General features: G+C 43.8%; 2 protein-coding genes and 1 non-coding gene across 6 annotated transcripts in view; 2 read left to right on the top strand and 1 right to left on the bottom strand.

Moving 5' to 3' along the window:
• The window catches only part of Hacd3 (3-hydroxyacyl-CoA dehydratase 3), a 37,926-nt gene extending 26,876 nt beyond the window's left edge, over positions 1-11,050 (top strand). The window contains exons 7-11 of the mRNA XM_038321686.2: positions 990-1,117; positions 4,429-4,541; positions 5,788-5,894; positions 6,344-6,475; positions 9,528-11,050. Of these exons, the coding sequence (XP_038177614.1) occupies positions 990-1,117; positions 4,429-4,541; positions 5,788-5,894; positions 6,344-6,475; positions 9,528-9,604 (557 nt within the window). The 3' untranslated portion in view covers positions 9,605-11,050. The remainder of the gene's footprint in view (positions 1-989; positions 1,118-4,428; positions 4,542-5,787; positions 5,895-6,343; positions 6,476-9,527) is intronic.
• Positions 50-151, top strand: LOC119810861. Its single transcript, XR_005284807.1, has one exon. It is a non-coding gene; the product is annotated as a U6 spliceosomal RNA (small nuclear RNA).
• Positions 11,051-11,191: 141 nt separating the features above from the next.
• Positions 11,192-25,961, bottom strand: part of Ints14 (integrator complex subunit 14) — a 30,713-nt gene continuing 15,943 nt past the window's right edge. For all 4 annotated transcript variants that reach the window (XM_038321681.1, XM_038321684.1, XM_038321683.1 and 1 more), the window contains 5 exons: positions 23,888-24,032; positions 21,893-22,026; positions 16,039-16,157; positions 13,049-13,114; positions 11,192-12,143 (listed from right to left, as the gene is read on the bottom strand). In XM_038321681.1, the coding sequence (XP_038177609.1) occupies positions 11,892-12,143; positions 13,049-13,114; positions 16,039-16,157; positions 21,893-22,026; positions 23,888-24,032 (716 nt within the window). In that variant the 3' untranslated portion in view covers positions 11,192-11,891. The remainder of the gene's footprint in view (positions 12,144-13,048; positions 13,115-16,038; positions 16,158-21,892; positions 22,027-23,887; positions 24,033-25,961) is intronic.

Raw genomic sequence — 25,961 nt, 5'->3', positions numbered from 1 at the left:
CAAGTATATAAATGATGCACAGGAATACATGCAGACCAAGCTACCAAATACATTAGAAAATGGTAGTAATAAAATTGGAACGATACAGAGAAGATTAGCATGGCCCCTGCGCAAGGATGACACGCAAATTCGTGAAGCGTTCCATATTTTTAATATTAAATGATGCTGCTATTCACATATAAATGTCAGCAGAAAATATAGCATTACTTGCTCCTAGATTTGTGTACTTCTCAAACATGCGTTATATGAACTGGGAAAATGTGTCACACTGTATTCTAGGCATTGTTTCCCAAAAAAAAAAAAAAAAAAAAAAAAAAAAAAAAAAAAAAAAAAAAAAAAAAGAAAATGGTAGTAATAATACTAACCAACTTTGAAAGATTTTATTTTTAAAAATGTGTGTGCAAATGAATGTAGGTGCCCTTGGATGCCAGGAAGAGGGAGTAGTTATAAGTGGTTGTGAGCTTCCCTATGTGGTGCAGGGTACCAAAGTCAGGTCTTCTATAAGAGCAATGCGTGCTTCTAACTGCTATTGCTAATTGCAGTAACCTTCCTGAAACCTAATTTTAGGCAATACTTTTACCTTTGCATCTACGTGTAATTGAATTTTTCATTGCCCATATATTATATAGATGATAGAGATTTAGCTTTAAATTAGAACAGGCAATGATCTGAAAAGAGTTACCACTTTGTCTTGTACATCGATTTCTTTTTTCATTAGATAGTAACAGAATGAAAGCTAGGTGTGCCTTTTTTTTTTTCCCCAGGAGAAGAGGACACAGTGTCTTTGTGTTCACTTTCTTGAGATAAAGGGAGCTCACTCTTCTGGGAGTCCTGAAGACTGTCCTGGCTTAGGCTAGAAGCATGAACCTGACTCCATGTCTGTTTTCTCTTCCAAGTTCTTTCCCTGTAAGGCTTGGTCTACCTAGTCTGAGAACTGCCTCTGCTAGAACTCAAGGTGGACTGACCGGTCATGTGTGCTTGTGCCCTAGAGTCCTTCTACGACACGTTCCACACTGTGGCTGACATGATGTATTTCTGCCAGATGCTGGCACTAGTGGAAACCCTCAATGCCGCGATTGGCGTCACGAGCTCCCCGGTGCTGCCTTCTCTTATCCAGGTATCGACGAGTTGAATGTGAGAGTGAGGAACGAAAGAGTTCAGTGTGCATCATAGATGCATAATTTGTAGATGGGTCATAATTTGTCGTGTTTCAGTATTACTTTCTTCTTTTTTTGTTTTTTGTTTGTTTTGTTTTGTTTTTCGAGACAGGGTTTCTCTGTGTAACTTTGGAGCCTGTCCTGGAACTCGCTCTGTAGACCAGGCTGTCCTCGAACTCACAGAGATCCGCCTGCCTCTGCCTCCCGAGTGCTGGGATTGAAGGCTGCGCCACCACCGCCCGCTGCCATGTTTCAGTTATTGGATATGTTTGTCTGCATAGAATGGCGTAATTTATTTCAGCATGGAGGGAAATTTAATTTTTTTAAAGTCAGGGTCTCTCTAGTACTGGCTGTCCTTAAATTTGCTCTGTAGACCAGTTTATCCTTGAACTCAGAGATCCTCCTTCCTCTGTCTCCCGAGTGCTGGTACTAAAGCTATCCCCTACCATACATGGCCTTAGAGGAAAACTGTAAATGTTTTCCAAAGCACATTTTCCCTCTGCTGGCCTGTTTCGTTGTTTCTCACACTTTCATGAAATGACGACGTTATGAAGAACTTTAGGGTTGTTTGATTTTCCAGCAGGAGCAGAGAAGCCTATTTCTTGCTTTGAATAAAGAATTCCTGCCCCCTCCGCTCTTTCTGCAGTGTACGTAGGTGGCTTTAGCTGCTAAAATTCAGCATCTAGGAAGGTTTTTTGTTCCCTCCAATAGTTGTTACCTCAGTCATTTTCAGGAATGGAGCACCAAGGTCTTTGATCCTCCTTGTCCTGCTCCTTAGCGGGTCATGTACTGTGCAGAACATTGCCCAACTGCAGAGGCAAACAGTTGGCTCCGGTTGCTGGTCTCATCTCAGTGCTGATTTTATGTGCACTGTGTGCTTGTCTGCTCTCCCAGCCGTGTGTTCCCACAGGGCAATTGCTTGGCAAGAGAGGTATTAGTTAATGTGGCAAACTTTATTACTTAGGGGTTTTTCTGCCCCTAGGAACAGGCTGTCTGTTTAGTTTAAAAAGTAACAAGAGATAGTGTGTGATACAGTAATGTAGACTTTGCCAGCTGGAAGGGACAGGCTCAGAGTCACCATTATCTAGGAAGTGCCTTCCACATCCCACACGGTGGGTGTGAGCGTGTGCCCTGACAGGGCTTATTTTGATTTATTCGATGGCTGAATTTGCCACAGCAGGTTGACTGGAGCACTTAACATGTATTGTGGGGTTACAGTGCAGAGTGAGGACCCAAACCACCTCAAGTGACAGTTCCTGGATACTGAGCAGGAATAATAAGAAAGCAATGGAGACCAAAAGCCTAGGAAGCAAAGGAGGATGTTCCTTGTTGCTCTTTGAGAAAAGATTAAAAAATCAGGCCCAGTAATTAGCTGAAGTGGTTTAATGGAAAACATTTTCTGTATAAAATAATCATGGATCAGTAGACTAAAATGTGCTTATTGGCTTTGCGAAAATACCGTAGAGAATTCTTTTTGAGGAAACTCAGCAGATTCAATAGTGGATGTGCTCTGCTAATGTAGACAGAGGAAGGAAATACCTACTTAGGTCAGACGACTGAGAGACGAAGTGACTGGGCATGCGGAGCTGGGCTGGACACCCATCTGCAGCACCACAGAACTTACTGCCTTGGTTTAAGGTCTAGGGGTGTGAAGTAGAGAAATGAGAGCTGTCCCTCGTAGAGCAGGGGCTCCAGGGAGCAGTCTGTGAAGGTGAAATAAATAAACCTGCCGCTCCCAGTCTTGTCAGCAAAAACCTTTTGTCTGAAGGGTTGGCCCTTCTAGAGGTGGGATGTACTGTTTATGAGCTGGCATGGTAGCACAAACCTGTAACCCCAGTCTTGGGAAATTAAGACGGGAGGTCTGAGTGCAAGGCCAGCCTAGAGTAGCTGGTGCGACCCCAAGTCCTCCAGAGGGATCTGTGATAGAAATTACAGCGTAATACATACAGCATGAATTCTAAAAAGCTAAACGATAGGCATATAGGGGCCGGAGAGATGGTTCAGAAGTCAAGAGTGCTTGCTGCTCTTTCAGAGGACCTGAGTTTGGTTTCCAATACCCATGTCAGGTAGCTCACAACCATCTAGAGCTCTAGCTCTAGAGTGTTCCAATTCTGCCTTCTGGCTGCCATAGGTACCCACATTACAAGTGGCACACACATACACATAAATGAAAATAAATCTTAAAAAATTTCCGTGAAATAGCATATATGTAGAACACATACACAAGCAATAGTCTGTGCAGACAAGCAGTGGAATGATACGCACAGGACAGCATTGTGTACAGTTCAGCAGTTACTGAATTTGTAATGCTCTCTCCCATACTGTGGGTTATGCAGGCACCAATGTTCATTGGCAGTATCCTTTGTATTGTGCTTGTGTGTATGTATGTGTGCTTTTGATACTGGAGAAACAGTAATAACTCAGTGTTCTAAGGATCTACCAAACGTGCTTAGGAAATGCTTTTGAAAAAAAAAAAAAAGAAATGCTTTTGATACTGGAGAAACAGTAATAACTCAGTGTTCTAAGGATCTACCAAACGTGCTTAGGAAATAATGAGTTGTACAGAGCAGAATTTAGCTAAAGGATGCTCTTGGTTCTCTTGTCAGGAATAGCGTGATTCTGCCAGCAGGCAGGATGACCCTGGGTAACAGCTGTCTGGTAGCAGCCCTGATGTGTCTGGAGACAACTCTGACAGTTGTCTTTTTACATTGGAAATCTCCCCATTTGTCCAAACAACCAAACTTAGGGATTTCTCTCTCTGTGAAACATGTTTAATTGCTCAGAGTGTAACTCGAGTCCCTGAAACTGTAAGTTGGTGGGGTTTCTGCTCAGGGCTGGATCTGTTTTGTGTGTTAGCCAGACTGTTATTAAAGGCTTTTCCTTTATTAATCTCTAATTGGTGGAGTGATTTCTCACTGGGAAGGCATGTATCACTTTAATGTACACATTATGTAGGTGATGTATTTCTATACACAGAAAAGTACCTATTTATTGACAAAGACTGCTTGGATCATTTTTTCCAATACTGTAACAAGGAGCCATGAATGGCTCAGTGGCTAAAAGCTCCAAACTGAGCATCTCCTGTGGTAAGAGAGAACTGAATCCTGCAAGCACACTCATTTCCACCCCCAATAAAACCTTAGCACAGGCTTTAAAAGTGGGCATTTGTAGGAACACGCTTGCATATGCTGCGGACATGCAGACAGATATAGAAGTAGATGTGTACATAGATACGATATGTAAATTTTCTCTTTTGGGTCTTTTTTAACAGTTTCTTGGAAGAAATTTTATTCTATTTATCATCTTCGGTACCATGGAAGAAATGCAAAACAAAGCTGTGGTTTTCTTTGTGTTTTATTCATGGAGCGCAATTGAAATTTTCAGGTGGGTAGAAATACTTGCCCCTCTCTGAAGTGGATGTTGTTGCCTTGACTGGAAGTTTCATTTGGTTTGGGACTAGCATTATACATGTGAGAATTCCAGCTCCATCAGCAAGCTCTGCACCGATTAGAGCCCAGGCTGTAGGTAACAGAGAACTGGAGAATAGAAGACCCGTCTTACTACAACCTCAAGGTCTCACTGTTGGGTTGCAAAGACCCAAGGCCCAACCATGAGGGAAGTACTTGAGAAGGCTCAAGGAGCACAAGGTAGGAGCAGCAATCCGGGTGGAGGGTTAGTTAGTCGCCTTCCTGATGCATGGTAAGCTCTTACTCAGGAGTATTCAAGTCTTGAGCTTAGCTTAGCTATTTTTTTCCCTTTTGAATTTTTATTAAAAAAAATAACTTTTGAAAAATTGATTCAGTGCCCGGTATAGTGGCATACATCTGTAATTCCAGACTCCAAAGGCTGAGGCAGGAAGATTGCCATCAATTTGGGGTCAGCCTGATCTGTAGACAACAGAATCTATCCAGTTGTGTTCCTTTTTAGCCACGCCCTCCAGTGTCTGCTTCCCCAGATTGCCTCCTCAGCTCTAGATGTGAGTAGTGATAGTTTGAGAGTTTATGGTGCACCGGAAAGAGGCAGTGGTGCTTGGCTCATGTCTCAGCTGTGCCTGGGTCTGTACCCTCAGGCATGCTGTATGCACAAGTATGAAACAGATTGAAGGTCCTTGATTTTAACATTTTCTATTTGGGAAGAAATGAATTTCTTGTGATGTTTCTTTTTAAATTTTTTTTTCAGTCAGGGACAGTGTAGCCTTGACTGGCCTTGTTACAGTAGATTGGGCTGTCCTTGAACTCAGACATCTGCCTGACTCTGCCTCCTCTGTGCTGGGACTAAAGGCGTGCACTGCCATGCCTAGGGTGCTGTCTCTTTTAAGGCTGAGCATTTCTGACTCCAGATTAGAAGCTTTTTGAACATTTCAGGACCATCTGTTTATCCAGAGGTAGAGTTTGGCATCTCTACCCACTGGGAACATAGATGAGAACAAAGCCAATTAGGTTCTAAGCATCCAGCGTGTAGCTGAACAAAGAAGGTTCCTTGAAGAAGACACCGAGCCTGCTGTGGAGTTGGAGTGGAGTCTGTTGGGGGTTTGTGAACAGCTGACCCACATGCTGCAGCTGGCAAACCCTTTGGTGTTTGTGAGTGCTCATCCAGGGTCGAATTCAGAACCGAACTCTGTTCCCCATAGGTACCCCTTCTACATGCTGTCCTGCATCGACATGGACTGGACCGTGCTCACGTGGCTCCGTTACACTATGTGGATTCCCTTGTACCCCCTGGGATGCTTGTCAGAAGGTATTTTCAGAAACTTTCTGTCTCATAGTGTAGCTCCCAGGGGTGCCCCAGGGGTTTAAAGGCCATGTCTGCTTCTGCCAGCCTTGGTCTACTCAAGGTGCTGCTGAGACTTTGCAGGGATTTCTTTTGATGGCCTCTTTGCATACTTCTTGTGCTGTTCCAGAGATGTGGGGCTCATTTCACAAGGCTTGGATGAGGGGGCTCAGGAGCTGCATGCTATCCTCAGTATCCCAAAGTGAGATCTTATTTCCTGACAGGCCCATAGCGAGTGGATCAGGCAGGGTCCGCCCATGCGAGGGCTGTTCTCAGCAGTCTAGAGGCAATGTGAGAGGTCGAGGGAGGAGGAAACAGCTCCTGAAGCCTCAGGCTGGACCTGAGGCCTGAGCTGCTGGAGGCTGTTGCTTCATGCACCTGTTCCATTTGCTTCTCATCTGTTTGTTTCCTTCCAGCTGTGGCAGTGATCCAGTCCATTCCAGTATTCAACGAGTCAGGAAGGTTCAGTTTTACTTTGCCATATCCAGTGAAGATGAAAGTCCGCTTTTCCTTCTTCCTTCAGGTTTACCTTGTAATGTTATTCTTAGGTAAGTACTAGCTATACATGCACATTTCTGCCATGTGTTAGACTGGATAGCCAAGCGGTTCTGTTTCCAGCATCCTTGTTGCAGTTCTACTTCTGAAAGAGTGGCGGGGAAGGTTTTCTTGAAAACAGACCGGGTAGGAGTTTGCTGCATGTGGAGATCTTTTCTTTTTGGTCTGAGTAGCTGAACTATGACTTTCTTGGTCACTGGGAGTCTCTCCGAGATATGGATATTGGGGAAACAGCACAGGTTATCTCTTGTTCTAGAGCAGTAGGAGACAGCTATGCTGCCTCTATTCTGACTAGCGTGAGGGCTGAGCCACGGCTGCTTAAGCACAGGAATTTGAGCCCAGTCTCAAAAAAAATTGAGAATATAAGATGGGCAGTCATGCGCACGCCTTTAATCCCAGCACTCCAGAGGCAGAGGCAGGCATATCTTTGTGAGTTCAAGGCCAGCCTGGTCTACAGAGCAAGTTCTAGGACAGGCTCCAAAGCTACAGAGAAACCCTGTTTCAAAAACAAAAACAAACACGTTGAAATAGAGCTCCTGTCACATTTCTTTGAGTGGCACATTAATTCCTCATCCACAGGTTAGGAGGTGGAATTCTAAGCTGGGCAGTAGTGGTGCACACCTTTAGTCCCAGCACTCAGGAGGCAGAGGCAGGAGTGACTTCTAGGACAGCCAGGGCCACACAGAGAATCCCTGTCTCCTGGAGGAAGAAGAGAGAGAGGTGGAAATGCAGCTGGTGGCAAGGGAAGGAGGTAGTGATGGCCTCTTAGGTTGTTGGAAAGCTTCCTGCTGGTCACGACCACCTACTTAGTAATTTAGGTTTGTATAAAACATAAATTCTAGATTAATTCATATAAGTTAAGAACTAATGGGAACAAGAAATAAACCTTAGGGGGGCTGGAGAGATGGCTCAGCAGTTAAGAGCACTGACTGGTCTTAACTCAGAGGGCCTGAGTTCAATTCCCAGCACCATCTGGTGTCTCACAACCATCTATAGTGGGATCTAATGCCCTTTTCTGCATAATGGCATACCTGCAGATAGAGCACTCATATACATTAAATAAATAAATAAATCTTTAAAAAGAAACATATTTTAAAAACCCTTACTTATTTGAAAGGTAACTTAAAGGATTCCGTTTAAATGTCTGTTTAGATTCTTTCTACCTATCTATCTACCTACCTATCATCTATCTATCTATCTGTCTGTCTGTCTACCCACCTACCCACCCACCCACCCACCCATCCATCCACCCACCCACCCACCCATCCATCCACCCACCCATCCATCCACCCACCCACCCATCCACCCACCCATCCACCCACCCACCCATCCATCCATCCATCCATCCATCCATCCATCTATCTATCTGTTATCTTAATTAGGGTTTCTATTGCTGTGAAGACACCATGACCATGACAATTGTTATAAAGAAAACTTTTAATAGAGGTGCCTTGTTTACAGTTTTTGACGTTCAGTCCATTATTGTCACGATGGGGAGCATGGCAGCGTATAGTCAGATGTGGTACTGGAGTAGCTGAGATGCCTACACCCTGTAGGCAAAAAGGAAGTCAGCTGAAAGTCACACTGAGGGAAGGAGAGACCTCAAAGCCCACCTCCACAGTGACACACTTCCTCCAACAAGGTCATACCCACTCCAACAGAGCCACACCTTCAAATAGTGCTACTCCCTATGAGATTATAGGGGCCAATTACATTCAAACTACCACACCTGCTATATTTGGCTTAGTGGATTTAAATAAGCATAGCTGTCTACGTTGCTGGTAACAGCAGGTTCAGCCACTAGCAGCTGAAAAGAAAGTATTTCTTTAAATCATTTAAATCAATTTCTGAGAGCCAGGGAGTGGCCTAGGAGGTGCTTTTGGCTTCAGGTCTCATAGACTTTGAGTCAGAGGCCTGCTGGGGCTGTAACTTCTAGATTAGACCTCATATGCGGGAGCATTACTTACTCTCTATGTGGCTGCTCCTGACATGTCTTTACTGAGAAGAGGGACAGCCAGAAGCCATAGCACCTTCTGTAACCTAATAGCAGAAATGCATGCCATTATCCAGATTGGCAAGGTATGAAATACTGGAGGAGAGGGGTCATAGTGACCATCTTAGAGGCTGCCACTCTGAATGGCAAGAACAGTACCGTACCCTGAGGAGTTAGAAAGCCTAGTGATCTGTCACTTAGTGTGGGAGACCTAACTCCCTTGGGATTCCCCAGGATCTAGTAATGACATCGGAGTCCTGTGTGGCGGCTCATATTTATAACCACAGCAGCAGGGAGACTAAGGCTAGTCTGGGCAATAGAGTAAGGCCATCTCCAAGAAGGGATAGGACTATTTTCATATGCACCGACTCTGTTATCTTTCCTTTGTGTTACTGTTGTTGAATTTGCAAGGTGTGCATCCTTCTTCAGAATGAAGAAAATCCAAAGTCCCAACTTCAAGTCTTAACCAAGTAGTGCATATTCGTAGGTCAAGGAATTTTCTATACCATTTTCTCACAGTAAGTCTATGGAGTGTTTTTATCCCTGTTGTACAAATGAGGGAACTGAAGTGAGACTAAGCTTCAGAACTTACTGGCCAAGTAGAATTGGAACTTGACTCTGAAATCCTGTTTCCTCACTACTGTGTTGTCTAGACTGTTGCTTACTAAATGTGTTCTTTTGAATAGCCTTGCAGGTTTTGATTTGGGCATTTCAATAAACGCTGAAGGAGAAAAACAAGCAAAAAATTTTTGAACTTAATCATTTATGTAAGGATATAAACTATTGATGATTGTATCAATATTAAAATGCCTCAAAAAATGAGATAGGCAGTCAGGTGATCAGATTATAGGAGATAAAGTATGATTGAAAAGTTAAATCTAAGTTGTCCACTATACAGGACTCATCCTTGTCTAAACCTGCACGGCAGAGCATTAGGGGACAGCGCAGTGCAGTACCTCTGGTGGGACCTTAAGATGTATCTATCAATGGAGTGCTCAGAACCTCCACTTCTGGTCACAAAGACATCTAATCAGTGTTTTCTTTTTTTGCAGGGTTATATATTAATTTTCGTCACCTTTATAAACAGCGCAGGCGGCGGTATGGACAAAGAAAGAAAAAGCTCCACTAAAGAGAAATTTGGTAGCTTTGTGCCCATTTGAGCTGAATCTATGATTCTTACCATTTTACCTTCTTGTACTGATGTAAAAGTTATTGTTTTATTATTTTTTAAGTAAGGCTATCTCCTTTCCCCAGTAATACTCCCGAACTTACTGTATTTTATCTTAGTATTGTACTTGCATGACATGGATTTCTGGTATCTGACAACAGGTTCATGCTTCTGTATTTACTGACAGCTAGACTGCCCTACACCTTCACGGCAGTCTGCTCTGCCCTACAGGTACTGTCCATCTTTACAGTTAGGACATGACTACATTTCTCCACTGAAAATGATCAAGTGACCCAGGCAGGACCTAATATATATTATACCCCAAGGGTTACTTGTGTAGGGGGTAGAACTGACTTTTTGAAAATCAGGTAAATTTGGTCATTGATTAAGCATTTTTGAGCCAGAGTAGGGCTGGAGAACACTTTGTATTTGATGTCTTTTACTTAAAGACTTTCATTATTACAGCACTTAGCAGCATGGGCATCGAAGAGGCAGAGTGATTTAAAGAAAGCCATCAGAACCTGGGAACATCATGAATATTTCCTTCCTAGTTAAATCAGAACTGTCTGCAACACTGGAGAAAGAGGGAGCATTACTTTCAAAACACTGATATTATAAGTTCCAAATGTGAACGAATGGCTTCAGGGGTCAGAAGGAAACATATTTGGGAGCTAGACAGGTGTTCTAATGGGAGCCCGTGGCAAATACTACAAATACTAAAGTAGGCCAGACACACCTACCTACAAGCTGTCTGGGCTGCGCACACAGTCAGCCTACAACTCTTTTGGACTAGCTCACTTTCTTGTGTATTTCTTTGAGTGATCGGTGAGACTACCTTTTTGAACTTAAGACTCCTGTTTATTTTTATTTTTTAAAACCTGTGTGCAGTGGGAACTTGAGCTGGGAAATCACCAGGATTCCTGCAGGAAACCCCCCAAAAGGGGAACTGAATAAAACCTAGACCTTAGGGTTGGCCATTGTACAAGATGTCGTCAGGCTCACTACCATATTCCATGTAAACCTAGTGATGAGGTAACACTAGAAACAAGAGCCAAGGGTGGCAGCATCCAGATCTGCCACTCTCACTGTTCTTGGGGAAAGGTGACTTGTGTTGTCTCAATGAGCCTAAAGTGGATTAGCATTAAGCTGGCTGGTCTGACAACTTCATCTCATTGAAGAGTAGTTTCCAGGTTTGCAGCTTCTGTCAGTGCTTGTTGGTAGTGCCTTCTGGGCGTTCCTTCCACTGGCGGTGCGACTGACCAGGCAGGTCAGCTTTGCAGCCAACTGTGGTGCTGCATCCTTGTGCAGAATCCCATGTTCTAGTTGCTGTTAGCATCCCCTTTGTTGCTGTCTGAGAAAGTGAAAGATTGTGTATTTCTATTAAAACATTTACAGTCAAAATCCTAATAATTTGTGTTTAAAGATTATTTAGACTAACAGTTTTCAAATGGATAAAGTCTTTGCGTAGGCAAATATCGCCTAGTACTTCAGCACACCAAACCATAAGCAGCGGGCGACACAGCCTTTGGAAGCCCGACTTGTCAGTGGCTAGGACCTGGCTGAGGTGCAAATCTTGATTGTTGTCAGAAGCTAGGAAGTTATTATAGAACCCAAGAAATGTCAGGACTTAGGAATATGACATTTTGGAAGCTGAATTATATTCAAGGGATAAGATAGAGCAAAACAATGTGTTTCTAAATGAAATCATTTTATAGAAAATCAAATATTTAATTTTCATTTAAAAACATGAACAGGAGTGACTTTACACATATGTGGCTACTGTCTAAAGAGCTGTACCTCGGGACACACCAGACACACCTGTATTTTAACAAGCTCTGAGAAAAATCTTGAAACTTGGTGGCATCGGGTTTGTACTTAGACAAGTTTTAGACATCTGGATTGCTCATTCTAAGCACAGTAGATAAGAATGTCCTTATAACTTTTTGGATGCGGGCAGGCCCTTGCTGGGCGGCTTCCTGAGGGGGGCAGTGGAGCTCTGTCCTCATCTGTCCAAGCTTCTCAGGAGTTGTGCTCAACATGAACCAAAAGCTGTTTCGGACTGAGCCCCACGGAGCTAGTGTGAAAGCCCCAGACAACCACCCTTCGGACCTTTCTCAGACTGTAGTAGAGACATTCAAACTGGCAGTGCTGCTTCTGAGCCAGCTCGAGGTCCTTGGATGGCTATTTGGGGCTGAATGGCTCATTTTCAGACAAAATGAACAGAGAAGGAAAGCTCCAGAGGTTAGCATCACATTCGTTCAGTGCTGCTCCCTGAGAAGTCCGTGTGCAGGGGTGTGATGTTGTGGTCATATGCAGCATACTCAGAGGTGCCGGTGCTGGCCAGCTTGAGCTGCTGGGCAGCGTGGGTGAGTTGGAACGCGGCATCAGGGTGGGCTGTGTCAGGCAGCAAGGTGCACTCCCTCTCCAGCATGTCGGCCACTCCTTTGAGCAGGTCCAGGAAACCAAAGGCTAAGGCAGCTTTTCGTAACCTGTTCAGCTCCTGAAACAGACAGTTTTCTTCATACAATTTCCAAGCACTCTGCTTTAAAGTCAGTTCTTTTTTTACCTCAACTTAGGAAGGATTTCTTTAAATAAGAACCAGGGAGAGCCGTGTGAGGCGTAACTGGCAAGTGGTATCTGCAGCGTGCTCAGCAGTAGTTAGTCAGCAAGCTGATCACCATTAGTGTGCACTTATGCCAAACCCAGGAAGCACCTTTCACACAGCATCCATGCCAACTAGTTTCTGTCTCCTAATCGGGCACGGGAAAGGCTTGCTCCAAGTCTTGGCCTTGTAGCCTGGTGCCTCTCTAACATAGACTTGGAGAGTGAGTGACAGTGAGCACATTTGGGGGCAGACCAGAGAAACACAAAGCACCCCATTAGCCACTAGGGCGAGTTGTGGGCAAGCTGAGGAGCCGCTCTGGTCTCAGGCCTTGTTTTCCCAGGAAGGAGACCCCTATCCTCATCTACTTGAAAACATGAAGCAGCCAGTTGCAGGGGCCCTTTCAGTTTCTCAGACATGGTGCTCGTTATACTGTATTAGGGAAGATGAATGATCACCTAATACCAAGTCTTCCTTCTTGAACTGAACACAAGTAGGACATAGATTGCAGACAGGCTGCAGCTGCGCAGAGACAAGAGCCTGAATGGATCACAGCTTTGGGGGGGGGGTCTGGCTGGCTGAAAAGCTTTCTTATTGAACTCTGATTAAAACTGTATTTTGTCCAGTGCCCCCAGATTGTTAAAGGCAGTAAGATGATACCCAGACAAGGCAGGTGTGATATCCAAGAGCTGCTCACCCGAGGCTACAGGAGCACCTCACTGTAATCACGTGGTGCTCACTCACACTTCTACCCCCGCACTCTAACTACCATGGTTTTTCTACTATAGTTCTGACAGTCTCACCTTATAGAATGTCTGTGTTTTTTCAGGGAGCTTCCTTGCATTTCTTAAGATCTTCTGCACATCTGTCTATGAGGCATAAAAAGAATTCAACGTTAGAATTCTGTGGCTTTAAAGAAAAAAAAGGGGGGCTGGAGAGATGGCTCAGTGGTTAAGAGCACCGCCTCCTGGTTTAAAGGTCCTGAGTTCAATTCCCAGCAACCACATGGTGGCTTACAACCATCTTTAATGAGATCTGGTGCCTTCTTTTGGCCTGTAGGCATGCATGTAGACTGAATATTGTATACACAATAAATAAATAAATCTTTTTTTAAAAAAAGGAAAACCACGGTGGTGGCGCATGCTTTTAATCCCAGCACTCGGGAGGCAGAGGCAGGCGGATCTCTGAGTTCGAGGCCAGCCTGGTCTACAAGAGCTAGTTCCAGGACAGGCTCTAGAAACTACAGGGAAACCCTGTCTCGAAAAACCAAAAAAAAAAAAAAAAAAAAAGGAAAACCAACCCAGTAGCTTATAAGAACAGACTGTCAACATGAAGAGTCCTTCTAAGATGATATTAGTATTCTGCTCAACAATGGCAAAAACACCTTCCTCCTTTAAAAGGCTTGATAGTAATTAAATCAGTCGTCTCATAGAATAGACCCAGTGCACCTACACATCTATGGATAGAACACTGACGGGGAAAGAATAACTTGTTGAAAATTGAATGAGTGCAAAAAAAGAAAAAAGGTGAACCTTTAGTTCACAGGACATTACAAAAAAAGATCAGCTCAAAATGGGGCTGGAGACATGGTTCAATGGTTAAGTGCACAGGAGTTTCCTGTCTAGAACTAGGTGGTGCCAATGACCACCTCACAGTATACACTGCTGAACCTGTATATTTTTAAATGGATGAAATGGTAAATTTAATGTGTATGTTACTAAAGTAAGAAAACAAACAAAAATCCAGGGCTAAAATAGTGATTCAGTCAAAGTAGCTCTGAGTCTCCTGGCCAGGAAGTGCTGGGTCAGGGACAGACAAGGAAGGAACAGAGACAAGGCTACAGCCCTCTTAGTCAAGGCAGGATTGCTTCAGCCTCTAGGGAAAGGTCTCAAGGAGCCAATGCAGTCAACAGAAGCACTTTGTCAGCTGGAATGCCTCTTCTCAGTGCACTGAGCTTAGAGAACCTTTTTTCTTTTTTCAAGACAGGATTTTTCTGTGTAGCTCTGGAGCCTGTCCTGGAACTAGCTCTTGTGGACCAGGCTGGCTTTGAACTCACAGAGATCTGCCTGCTTCTGCCTCCCGAGTGTTGGGATTAAAGGTGTGTGCCACCACTGCCTGGCTAAGGTGCCCAAAGGAAAAGGGAGTTTCCCAAGTGGCTGTTACAATAGAAATAAGTGGCTGTGTCAGTGGAAGGAGAATGGTCCTCAAGTGCCTTGTCTGAATGTGCCATGCTTAGGGAACAATTATAACTCCCTATGGAACTGATTTGTGAATTATAATGTTATGTGGCTGGAGCCCCTAGGAGGGTAGTACCATTTAAGAGAACAGAGGAACCCTGGCTTTTCTCTGGTCTCTGTTTTGCCTCTTGTTTATCTACAAGATAAACAATTTTGCTCCTCTATCAGTTTCTGCCATGATGATATCACAGGGCCAAAGCTCTGGAGACTTCCAAACCCATGAGTCCAAACAAACCTTTTCTGTCTATAAACTGAACACACATACTCTGGCTTGGATTTTACTGTAGGGATAAGAAATAAACACACACATGTGCGCTTGGATTTTACTGTAGGGATAGAAGAAATAACCAGAAGATTTAGGCCTTTTTGAACACTGTGGGGAACTTACCCTTGAGAAGCTCTACCCACACCTGGGTCTATCTGACATTTTGTAACTCTTAAGAGAAGTCCACACTAACCATATGCTCTTAGGCCTGTCTTTCCTCTATGCACACCTCATTCTTGTAACCCTCAGGCCTATATTAAAATTATTAAACTCAAAAAAATTATTAAACTCTAACTCTGCTTCATTAAAAACAAACAAACAAACGTAATGGCCAGGTGTGGTAGTGAAGGCTTTTAATTACAGCACTCAGGAGGCAGAGGCTGGGGGATCTTTATGAGTTTGAGGCCAGCCTGGTCTACATAGCCAGTTCAGGACCACTAAGGCTACAGTGGAGTGAGACCCCGTCTTACCCTGCACTCCAAGAAAAAACCCTACAACTCAGCATGTGAAGACTTTTAAACTCAAGTCCAGTGTTAGCCCATGAGGCCCCACCCCTAACCAAAGCTCTACAGCAACTAATCATCATTTGGTGAGGGAGACTCAGTTTTCCTAAGGGACATGGCCTCTGGTAGGTTACTCATGCTTTGGTGCATGGCTCTACACCCATGTGTGATGTGGGCAGCACTAATTGGATTTGCTAGGTTATTTTAAAAATTAAAAAAATATGAATTTAGGAAGAGGGTACGTTGGGAAGGACCTGGGAGAAGTTGGAAGGGAAAGGGGTGGATGTGATCAAAATACACTGTACTGATGTGCAAAATTCCCAAGAAATAGTTCTAAAAATCCAGTGCTGGGAAACTAGGTGTGACGTCTGTAATCCCAGCACTTAGGAAGTGGATGCAGGAGGATGAGGCATTCAAGTCCAGCCTGGACTGTATGAGACTGCTTCAAAAATACAAAATAAATAAAATAAAATCCAATGCTTCTCTGGAAATGGTGCCATGCATCCTGTTAATAGACAAGAAAAGCTGTACAAGCCATTTGTTGTTTTTTTGGCCATGATAGCAGGAAGCCCAGAACCAAAGTTCTCAAATACAATTACAATTTTTGTTATTGCTCTAAACTTTGTAAAAAATGATTTCGTTATTTATGTCTCACTGTAGGCCATCTCATATCCTTTTGGGAAATAAGGACAGGCATTACAAGTAAGTGAATTACATAGCATCAAAGAAGAGAAAAATCAAATGCTTTCACTGCCCCCAGCGGAAAGCAATGTGAACACTGTCATTACCTGCAGGCCGCTGGGTTTGATCCAGACAGTCACATTCTGGGCATAACTGCGTTTGTTTTTGGGCTGCAGGGGGAATGGACTCTTGTTGTCGTCCTCCCCATAAGGGTTTTCTTTAGCATCTTAAAGAAAAAGACAATTTTGAAAATGACACCTGGAGAACACAATTACATTTCCAATTAGGCAATTAGCTTTTTGAATCACCCATCATTATTCAAGAAATTGCATTAACTCCAGTCATGTTGGAGAACCTGCTCTCAATAGGCAGGTCACTGAATAGGAGAGCTAACAATCAGAGGGGACCTAGCTAGATGAAAACCAGCTTAATGTCCTTAAAGAAATCAGCTTCATATTAGCTTTATACATAAAGGTCAAAGGGGCAAAACAAGCATACACACTGGGAGAACACAATTTAAAGCTACACGCACACAGTTCTAGAGTTTAGCCCAGAACACTTCACCCAAACTTCCCATGGTTCGAGAAACATCACAGCCACCAGTCACTCACTCAACACTTGGCCTAGACCTCAATTTTATATGTTCCTTAATTTTAAATTTAGATAGTCTATGTGGTTAGTGGCTATGGAGTCACACAATATATAGTCAAGGCAGATAAAAAAGCTGGAGTTGTAGTGTAAGACCTTGTTTCAAAACACTAACACAACGCACAGAAATTCTGACAGTCAAATTCTTTAAAGCCACTGCAGTTTTGTAGTATGCAGATCAATGCTTCCTGAGTCAATGGAATCACTATACATTTACAGAACATACACCTAGAGGCTTCCTTTGCCTTTTGTTACCATGGTTTAGGCTGGACAGAGCAGGAGATCTTTCCTACCAGTTCTGGAAGCTGAAGTTCTTTGCCCAAATTACTCATGTTGAAAATTGGAATTAGACCAATTTGTCAAACTGAGCCCAATCCCCCTCCCCCCCCCCCCCCCCCCACACACACACAAGGTTTCTCTGTGTAGTCCTGGCTGTCCTGGAATTTGCTCTATAGACCAGGCTGGCCTCAAATTCAGATATCTGCCCATCTCCACCCCTGCTCTCCCCCCCGCCAGTGATAGAATTAAAAGTGTGGGTCACCATGCCAAGCTGAGCCACAAACTTTGTTTTTAATTCTCATATATTATACCCCAACCACAGTTTCCCCTCCCTTCTCTCCTCCCAGTCCCATCTCCCCCATCTTCCTGGATCCACTCCTCTGTTTCCCTTCAAAAAGGGCAGGCCTCCTGGGATATCAATCAACATGGCATATCAAACTGTGGTAAGACTAGGTACCTCCTCACATATTAAATGAGGAACCCAGTAGGAGAAAAGGATCCTAAAAGCAGGCAAAAGAGTCAAGAGACAGCCTCTGCTCCCACTGTGAGGCCCAAATTATTTTGGATTTGGTCATTAATCAAAACCCCTGCTAACAGTAGCACTCAGGAGACAAAACAGGGCTGCTGTGAACTGAAGCCAGTCTGGGCTGAGTGGACTCAACCTCACAACTGACCAGTCAGCTAAGCAACCCTCTTCTCCACTAAAAGCTTTGCTCCAACTTTTTAGATGTATTTCCATTAGTACTTACCAATATAGAAACCCCTTTAAGCCAGGCCAAGGTCTCCCTAGTCCTGTCTCACACAACATCCTTATTTCTCCGAATTCCTTGTTCCCATTCATGATCATTGCCTGCGTTGCCCAGAATGCTCTCCTGCCTCCATCCATTCATTTATTCATCACCTACAGCAAGATCTCTGTATATAACACACACTGTGCTAGGAATTGTGCCTAGAGAAGATATTTATTTATTTTTGGCTTTAAGGAATACAAAGAATAATTATTTAAAACAAAAGAATTATTATTAAATTCCAATTAGGTGTGTCTCCACAGAGTCACCCAGAAAAGCAATAGCAATAGCTATTAAAAACAAGCAAGGCTCAAAATGGTGGGCATACCCACGGTTTCACAGTGATTCAGTATACTGGTTTCCCACCATTCAATACTGCTGTTCCCTACCTACTCCATTTAACCTGTCTATATTCCAGGACCAGATGCTAATCTACTCACCTGTGACTGGCTCAAGTTTTTCTGACAGTGATTTCTTTGCATCCAGTTATTCTATAGCATTCAAGGTCAGTACCAAATAAGCCTACATCTAGCCAGAGCCTCTGAACTTTGTTTGGAACTTATATATGGTACTTTCATTTGCGGAAACTTGCATTAACAGGAAATACTGCACTTATGAAAGAGAACAAGAAAATCTGAGAAGATATGATAATAGAAATAAAAAAAAAACCATAGGTGCTCGGTAAAGCTGAAGATAGAGACCATAACAAAACAGGTGGGAAAATGAAAGCGGTGCCTACAGCACTGCCCCAGAAGAGGAGCAGAGAGGGAGGAAGGCCAGAGAACTCACGTGCTCAGCACGGCTTCAGGAGATGAATGTAGACAGCAATAGCTACAGCTCTCCTCTGAAAACTCAGAATACCAGAGGTACAAAGGCACTAGCAGGCCAAACTGCCAATCAAGTGTGAGAGAAGAAATGAGATGTTTCCAAATGTGCAAGATTTCAAAATAGACACGTCACTCACAGCCTTCCCTCAGCCAGTCACGAAACAAGAGAGAGCTAAAAAGACATCCTTCAAAAGTCATGTATGTCCCAGCAACATACATACCTACCCCATCGAAAAATACAAAATAAATTAAAACTTAGCTATGTACCTGTGTTGCTTAGGAAGGTAGGTAAAAATACCAAAAGAAACAAATGACTGTCTCTGGGGCAGAACTAGGAAGGATTGATAAAAGCAATGTATTTGTATGTTCTGCTCTGGAAAACAATAAAAACAGCACTTGCAATTATATGCCCACTGTGCATTACACACTTTACGCATATTTTCTGTTGAGGTTTGAATGAGAAATGTCATCTGGGGAACCTTTTGGACAGGACGAAACCAAGAAAGATTGGGCTTTATGGGAAAGAGACTTGAGGGTTACAGGCCAACTCTACCAGCTTCAACTCTTCCTGATCCATGGAGACGAACAAGGTTTGCCTTAAGTCCCCAGGGCCACAGGCAGAGGAACTCCAGCTGTCTCCCTTTCTTCGTCAGCATGGAGGGCATCCTCTAAAACCTGCCTTCCACTGCCTAGTCAGGTCCTCTACCCCAGAGACGAGAGCTACTACACTGCCTCGGCAGCCCTCAGCACAGGCGTTCTTACTGCCATCTCTAACCTTGCCAATCCCAATCTGAAATTAAATAAAATGGTCAATTCTGCAGTTTCTTGCTGTTGCTAAGTCTTTTTTCTGGGGAGCTGTAAACAATGCCTCTTCCTGCCCTGAAGCTCCACATAACAAACCAAGGCACAATTCCACCTAAATTCACCCTGGGTAACTAATAAGTTTACTGATCTTACTTACAGAACATAGGGGAAAGGTTACTTACAGGAATCTAGGTGTTCCCCGGCCCCAAAGGGCCAGTGTCTTTAGCAGCATGTATGGCTTTCTCACAGCTGCACTGATGGCCCCCTTCTTTAGTTCTTTCCTGCTTATATACTCTAGCCTGTCCTAGGAGGTCACATGCAATTAGGGCAGAATTGCATAAACATGGTGTGTATGTGTGTGTGTATGGGGGGGGCAGGTACTCTGATGACAGTCCCGTGACCTTTCTGCCCCTCCTTTTATGAGGGAACAACAGTCATCAAACCCAGCTGGGATGATCTTTTACAAGTGGACACAGCTGAACCTATAAAGAAGTAGTTTGATGGGAGGCCAGTCCTGTACACCACTAGTGCAGTGCTTGACAAGCTGAAGTTCAATAATGTTAGGTTTCTTAGTCCCACTGAAGAGGAGAAAAACCATACCAATACAAAAACAGGCAAAACAAAACAGTCAGCTTGGTGTTTACTGCCTGAATGTAAATCTCTACATGTGGGGCCCAGAAAATAGAATTTCTAGTTTATTTTTATACATAAAAACTCAAAGGGGCTGGAGAGATGGCTCAGTGGTTAAGAGCACTGACTGCTCTTCCAGAGGTCATGAGTTCAATTCCCAGCAACCACTTGGTGGCTCATGGCCACCTGTAATGAGATCTGGTGCCCTCTTCTGGCCTGCAGGCATACATGGAAGGAATGTTGTATACATAATAAATAAATCTTAGCTGGGCGGTGGTGGTGCCCGCCTTTAATCTCAGCACTCGGGAGGCAGAGGCAGGTGGATCTCTGTGAGTTCGAGGCCAGCCTGGTATACAAGAGCTAGTTCTAAGATAGGTACCAAAAACTACAGAGAAACCCTGTCTCAAAAATCTAAAAATAAAACCCTCAAATTTGTGAGCTACCCTTTAAGTAACCCCACTCACTCTCACCCTGTGGCCCAGAGTGATCTGCTGTAACTAAGAGTTCTGTAAGAGTTCTGCTGTAACTGCTGCTTTCCTTACCTGACTCCTGCAGGGACTGCCTCTAGGCACGTCCACCGGTGTTTCCCAGGCTCAAATAAGATGAATAAATGTTTACCCCAAGGCTACTCTCCTATTCACTTTCAATTCATAGACTGTTGTGGTGGTTTCAGTGAGAATGGCCCCAAAGGCTCATATATTTGAATGCTAGGTCCCCAGTTAGTGGAACTGTTTGGGAAGGCTTAGGAGGTGTGACCTTATTGGCCACATCCAGATATATGAGGTACTGAGGATTGAACCCAGAGCTTCATGCATTGCCAGACAAGTATTCTACCAGCACTAGCCCTGGAGTGCAAATTTTATTTGTATCTCTTACCTGTATTAGGGACACCAGCATCTGCACACATCCCCTAACTGCTATCCTGAGTGCTGTCCTAATACCAGAAGGGCTGATCATCCTGCTCAGCTATACTGCCCATTATCTGCAGAATAGTCATTTCAGAGCAGGCCTAGTCAGCTCTAACCACAGCCAATGTCTAACCTACCTTCTGCCCCACCTGATGTGCTCAGAGTGTTACAGCTTCTTCCCTTCCAACAGGTATTCGACAGCCCTTTCTTCATCAGTTCAGCAAACTTTTCAAAACTCAGCCAGTGTGCTTCTGCCCTATGAAGATCTCCCAAGTCACAGACAGCTGATCTGATCACCTTGCCCTGGCTACCCTGACATGCTCTCTGTTGAGTCCAATTCCCATCAGCCTTGGAAAACTCCAGCTACCTTTTATCTACCTGGCACAGAACAGATAGATGTTTCTGAACTGGAAATGGAATCAACAGGGTCAAGGGTAAGAACAGCAAAGTGAGAAGGAGGAACAGTGTAAGTAGTGAGGAGGAGGAGACAGTGGTCTCTGCACATGCTGAGCTTGATGCTGACAATGCAGCTGAGAACTGGAAACACGACATATGGACGTGAGGGACACCAGCTGAGACTCAAGGAGAAGATCTGGGAGTCTGAACCCACTATAGCTGAAGAAAGAACCCAGAAAGAGCACAAACAACAGGAGAAAGCAAAGAACATTTTGGAAATGGAGGCAACAGGAAGACAAGGAGACAAGAAATAGGAAAGCCAGACAAAACCCAGTAGCAACATCTCTCAAGTCAAGAGAAAAGCATTTCCAGAAGGAAGAGGACTCCATGCCCTAAGAATGACTGACTGTACAAAAGAAAAACCGAGTTTTCTATTCAGAGCAGCCAACAACACTACTGCCAATATAAATATCGTCAATACAAATATATATATAATAGTCAATATAAACAAAGATACTTATTTTAGTCAATATAAATATTTGTTTTCCTTGAGCTGAGAAAGTTAGATGCAAGTCTCAAACACTCTGAGGTCCTCTATGTATGCTCCAACAACACCCAAAAACATTCAGAACAGCATAGAGACAACCAAGCCAAGTAAGTAGAATCTGGTCTGGGTTATACCTGAAATGGGACCCAACTGTGCCATTTTCCCAAGCCATGGGAGAGGTTCTGGGCCAGGCTCAAAGAGAGACATCATGAGGTTTGACTTCTTCTTGCTATCAGCTTGCGAGTAGAGCATCCCATGCCATTCAGGACTAGATGGAGAGAAAATGGAAGAGCAGACCATCAAGTCTAGGACTGTCAGGTTAAGAAGTCTAGGTTCTGCCAGACGGTGGTGGCGCACGCCTTTAATCCCAGCACTCGGGAGGCAGAGGCAGGCGGATCTCTGTGAGTTCGAGGCCAGCCTGGTCTACAAGTGCTAGGTCCAGGACAGGCTCTAAAAAAGCTGCAGAGAAACCCTGTCTTGAAAAACCAAAAAAAAAAAAAAAAGAAAAAAGAAGTCTAGGTTCTGCTTTTTGTTGTTGTTGGTCTTATTTATTTTTTTTTGAGACAGAGTTTCTCTGTGGCTTTGGATCCTGTCCTAGAACTAGCTCTTGTAGCCCAGGCTGGCCTTGAACTCACAGAAATCCACCTGCCTCTGCCTCCCAAGTGCTGGGATTAAAGACGTGTGCCACCACTGCCCAGCCCAAAGCCAAATCTTAAACCCCCAAATGCACATAGTATTTCCAACTCTCTGAGACCCATATTAGTTAGACAAAATTGTGTGTGTACAGTGAAAGCAGTTAAAAGAAAAAAAACTTGCAAAGCACAGGAAGCAGCAGTCCAAGCACAGAGGAGTAAGAGCTAAGGCCTCCTGAAGTCACAGCAGTGACACTACAGGCAAGGTCTTCCAACAGTCAGAAAATATCCTAGGCCCCAGCCCCTGAAAGGACCTTAGGTGATTCTCATATCATAAGCCAACAGTAGCTTGGGTGCCAAGAAATAGATCAGGAAACTATTAAGGGCACTTGTACTTGCAGAGGACCAGCACCCATATTTGGCAGCTCATGACCACCTGTAACTCCAGTTCCAGTTTCTGGCCTCCATGAACCTGCACTCGCCTACATTCTCACACACACACACACACACACACACACACACACACACACACACACACACACACACACACACACAAATAAATCTAAGAAAGAAAATAACTATTCTTTTTGGAATTTTCACTTAAGCAGAGATGGAGACATACTTCCTGTGGTTAATCTTAACCTTCTATTCTTTTGTATCTGTCAATCATGGCCAGAGGGCTACCTCCTCTTTTCCAACAGGTAACACAGGAAGAGAAGCAGAAGGCTATGCAGATTTCATGACTGCAGGGAGGATGAAAGCTAGTTCTTTCCTCACAGGGCAGGAAGTCAACAAGGTGGTTGCATGAGTTCTGTAAGAAGCACGTAGGTTAAGAACTCTGGCTCTTCAGTTTATCTTTGTGACCTTGGGTGATTTCCTCTGTCTCTCTAAGCTTCGGTCTTCTCACCTCATGCAGTGCTGAGATGTTAGTTAACATACATGATATACTCAGGAGGAATGCCTGGCACATGGCAAATGCTCAATGTTAGTAGCATCTCTCTATTATAGTTCTATTTTCCCATTTTATAGAGGATGAACCTGAGTGCTAAGGTGTTAAAGTAAGTCACAGAGTCCTATAACCAAAACCCAGGAAAGCCAAACAGGATTTAAAAAGAGGAAAACTTGCCAAGTATGGTTGGTATAACTGCAATCCCAGCACTTTGGAGACTGAGGCAGGTGGATCATGGGTGTGAGACTAGCTTGGGTCATACAGCAAAATCCTCTCTCAAAAAATACAGTAAATATATGAATAAAAAAATTAAGAGGAACACAGAGAAAGCAAAGACCATACAATCAATGTAATTACAAAGGTAGTTTCACACTTTTGGGGATGATAAAGAAGCATAAGATAATGGAAGTAGGAAAGGACAGGGAAAGGGAAGTGGGCAGGGAGAGGAAAAGGTGACCAAGATCTTCCATTTCTTTCATCAATGTCTGTGAAACATTTCACCTTATCGTTCCCTTTGTGTCAACCAAATACAAATGAAATCCTCCTACCCTAGTTGTACAATTGCCACCATTCCTTCCACTTTCAGGCTACCATGGAGCAGCACACAGAAGTTGGGTATTTTGCCAGCGATCTGATTGGCTGAATTTTCATCTTCATTGTCATCAGTGATGCCAGTACCCACCTCATCACCTTCTGTAAGACAGATGAGCAAGAAGAGTTAGCTACAAAACTAAACTCTTGACTGTTTCTTGCCTTGAAGGGAAAAATACATGGAGCTGTAAAGAAATATTACAACAAGTTAGAAAAACACAGTTTTTCAGTAAGTAACCATATAAAGACTTTTCAAATAATGTATTAATCCTATGTATATGAAATATACAGAACAGGCAACCTACAGAGAAAAGGAATATTAGGATCCATGGTTAATAGGGTCTCCTTGGTGGGCGATGAGAAGGTTCAGAAATGGAAGGCGATGATGACTGTACAAATGCTGTAAATATACTCTGAGAAGACACCACGTGGGCTGGGTATGGTGGTGTACACCTCTAATCCCAGCACTTGGGAGGCAGACAGGCAAATCTCGGAAAATTTGGAGCCAGCTTGGTATAAAAAGGACAGTCAGGGTTGTCATATAGAGAAACCCTGTCTTGATAAACAAATAAGATACCACTTAATTATATTTTTCTCTTTTAAAAAAATGCACATGTACACGACCATGTGTGCAGATGCATGTGCATATGTGCACATATGTGTGGAGGCCAGAGGACAATCTCAAGTGTTATTTTCTGAAATTCATCCACTCTGAGCAGGTTTTTAACTGGCTTGGAGCTCACCAATGAGGCTACAAAGGCTGGCCAATGAGCTTCCTCCTGTCTCTTGCCTCTGTAGCCTTGGGATTAAAAGCTTCTGTCATCCTATCTAGATTTTTCTCTTCAAAACATTTGTTTGTTTATTGAGACTGACCTACCCCAGAGTAGCTGGTCTATAAGTTTGTACCCACTCAGTTTACGTAGGTGACCAAACTCAGGTCTTCGTGTCTGCAAGGCAAGTTCTTTAACAACTACACTACTTCCCAGCCCATTTAAAAAACAAACAAACCAACCAACCAACCAACCAACCAACCAACCTTTCTTTCCTTTTTTGGGTGCTGGGTATCAAATTTAGGGCTTTAGATGTGATTGACACGTGCTTTACTACTGAGTTCATGTCTTCACTACAATTATACACACTTTAAATGGAGGACACCTATGGTTTGTGAGTGACAGTCCAGGGACTGTATAGAATGGTTTTGTGCCATTCCTGTGGGGATTCAGTGAGATGCCATCTGGAGGCTTGCGACATCAACTGAACAGAATCAGACAAAGTGTTAAGTGTGGCCTCTGCTGACAGTCCTTATGCACCAGACACAGCTAAGCACGCAATGGTTCCTGTACGAACTTCTTCCCTGAACTTCCCAACTCCAGGTTCTCTCCCATGCTGCTGTAGGGAGTCTTCCTACAGGTAGCGTTCCTCTAGAACAGCCGTCTGCTCTCTTGTTCGGACTCTTCACTGCAACAGGCGGAAACTTCCAGTAGAGATTGGTATTCAACACTCCCTAAAAATACTGCCCTGTTCTGCCTTCCCTTATTTGTCCTTGTTTGTTCCCTGCTCCCAATACTGTGCTTATTTTCTGTCTAGTAATTATATAGGCATACCTGCCATTAGGGCAATCTGGACTTTCTATGAGAACATAAGTTCATAAACTCAATGATTCCAATAAGCTGCTATGCGTGAGTATCAAGATTCTGCTTGTAAACTGGGCATGGGGGCTCATGCCTGCATGCCAGCACTCAGGAGGCTCAGGTAGACACAGTGTTCTGAGTTTGAGGTCAGCCTAAGGTACAGAGTGAGACCTTAGCTCAAAAAACAAACAAAAGAGCCGGGCGGTGGTGGCGCACGCCTTTAATCCCAGCACTCGGGAGGCAGAGGCAGGCGGATCTTTGAGTTCGAGGCCAGCCTGGTCTACAAGAGCTAGATCCAGGACAGGCTCTAGAAACTACAGGGAAACCCTGTCTCGGAAAAAAAAAAAAAAAGAAAAAAAAAGAACACCAAATGATTCTTGCTGTGAATGTGGCTGAGATA

Source organism: Arvicola amphibius, chromosome 3 (genome assembly GCF_903992535.2).
Source record: "Arvicola amphibius chromosome 3, mArvAmp1.2, whole genome shotgun sequence".
NCBI lineage: Eukaryota > Metazoa > Chordata > Mammalia > Rodentia > Cricetidae > Arvicola > Arvicola amphibius.
Note: the sequence above shows the minus strand (reverse complement) of the source record. Positions and strands in the feature narration are given on the sequence as shown.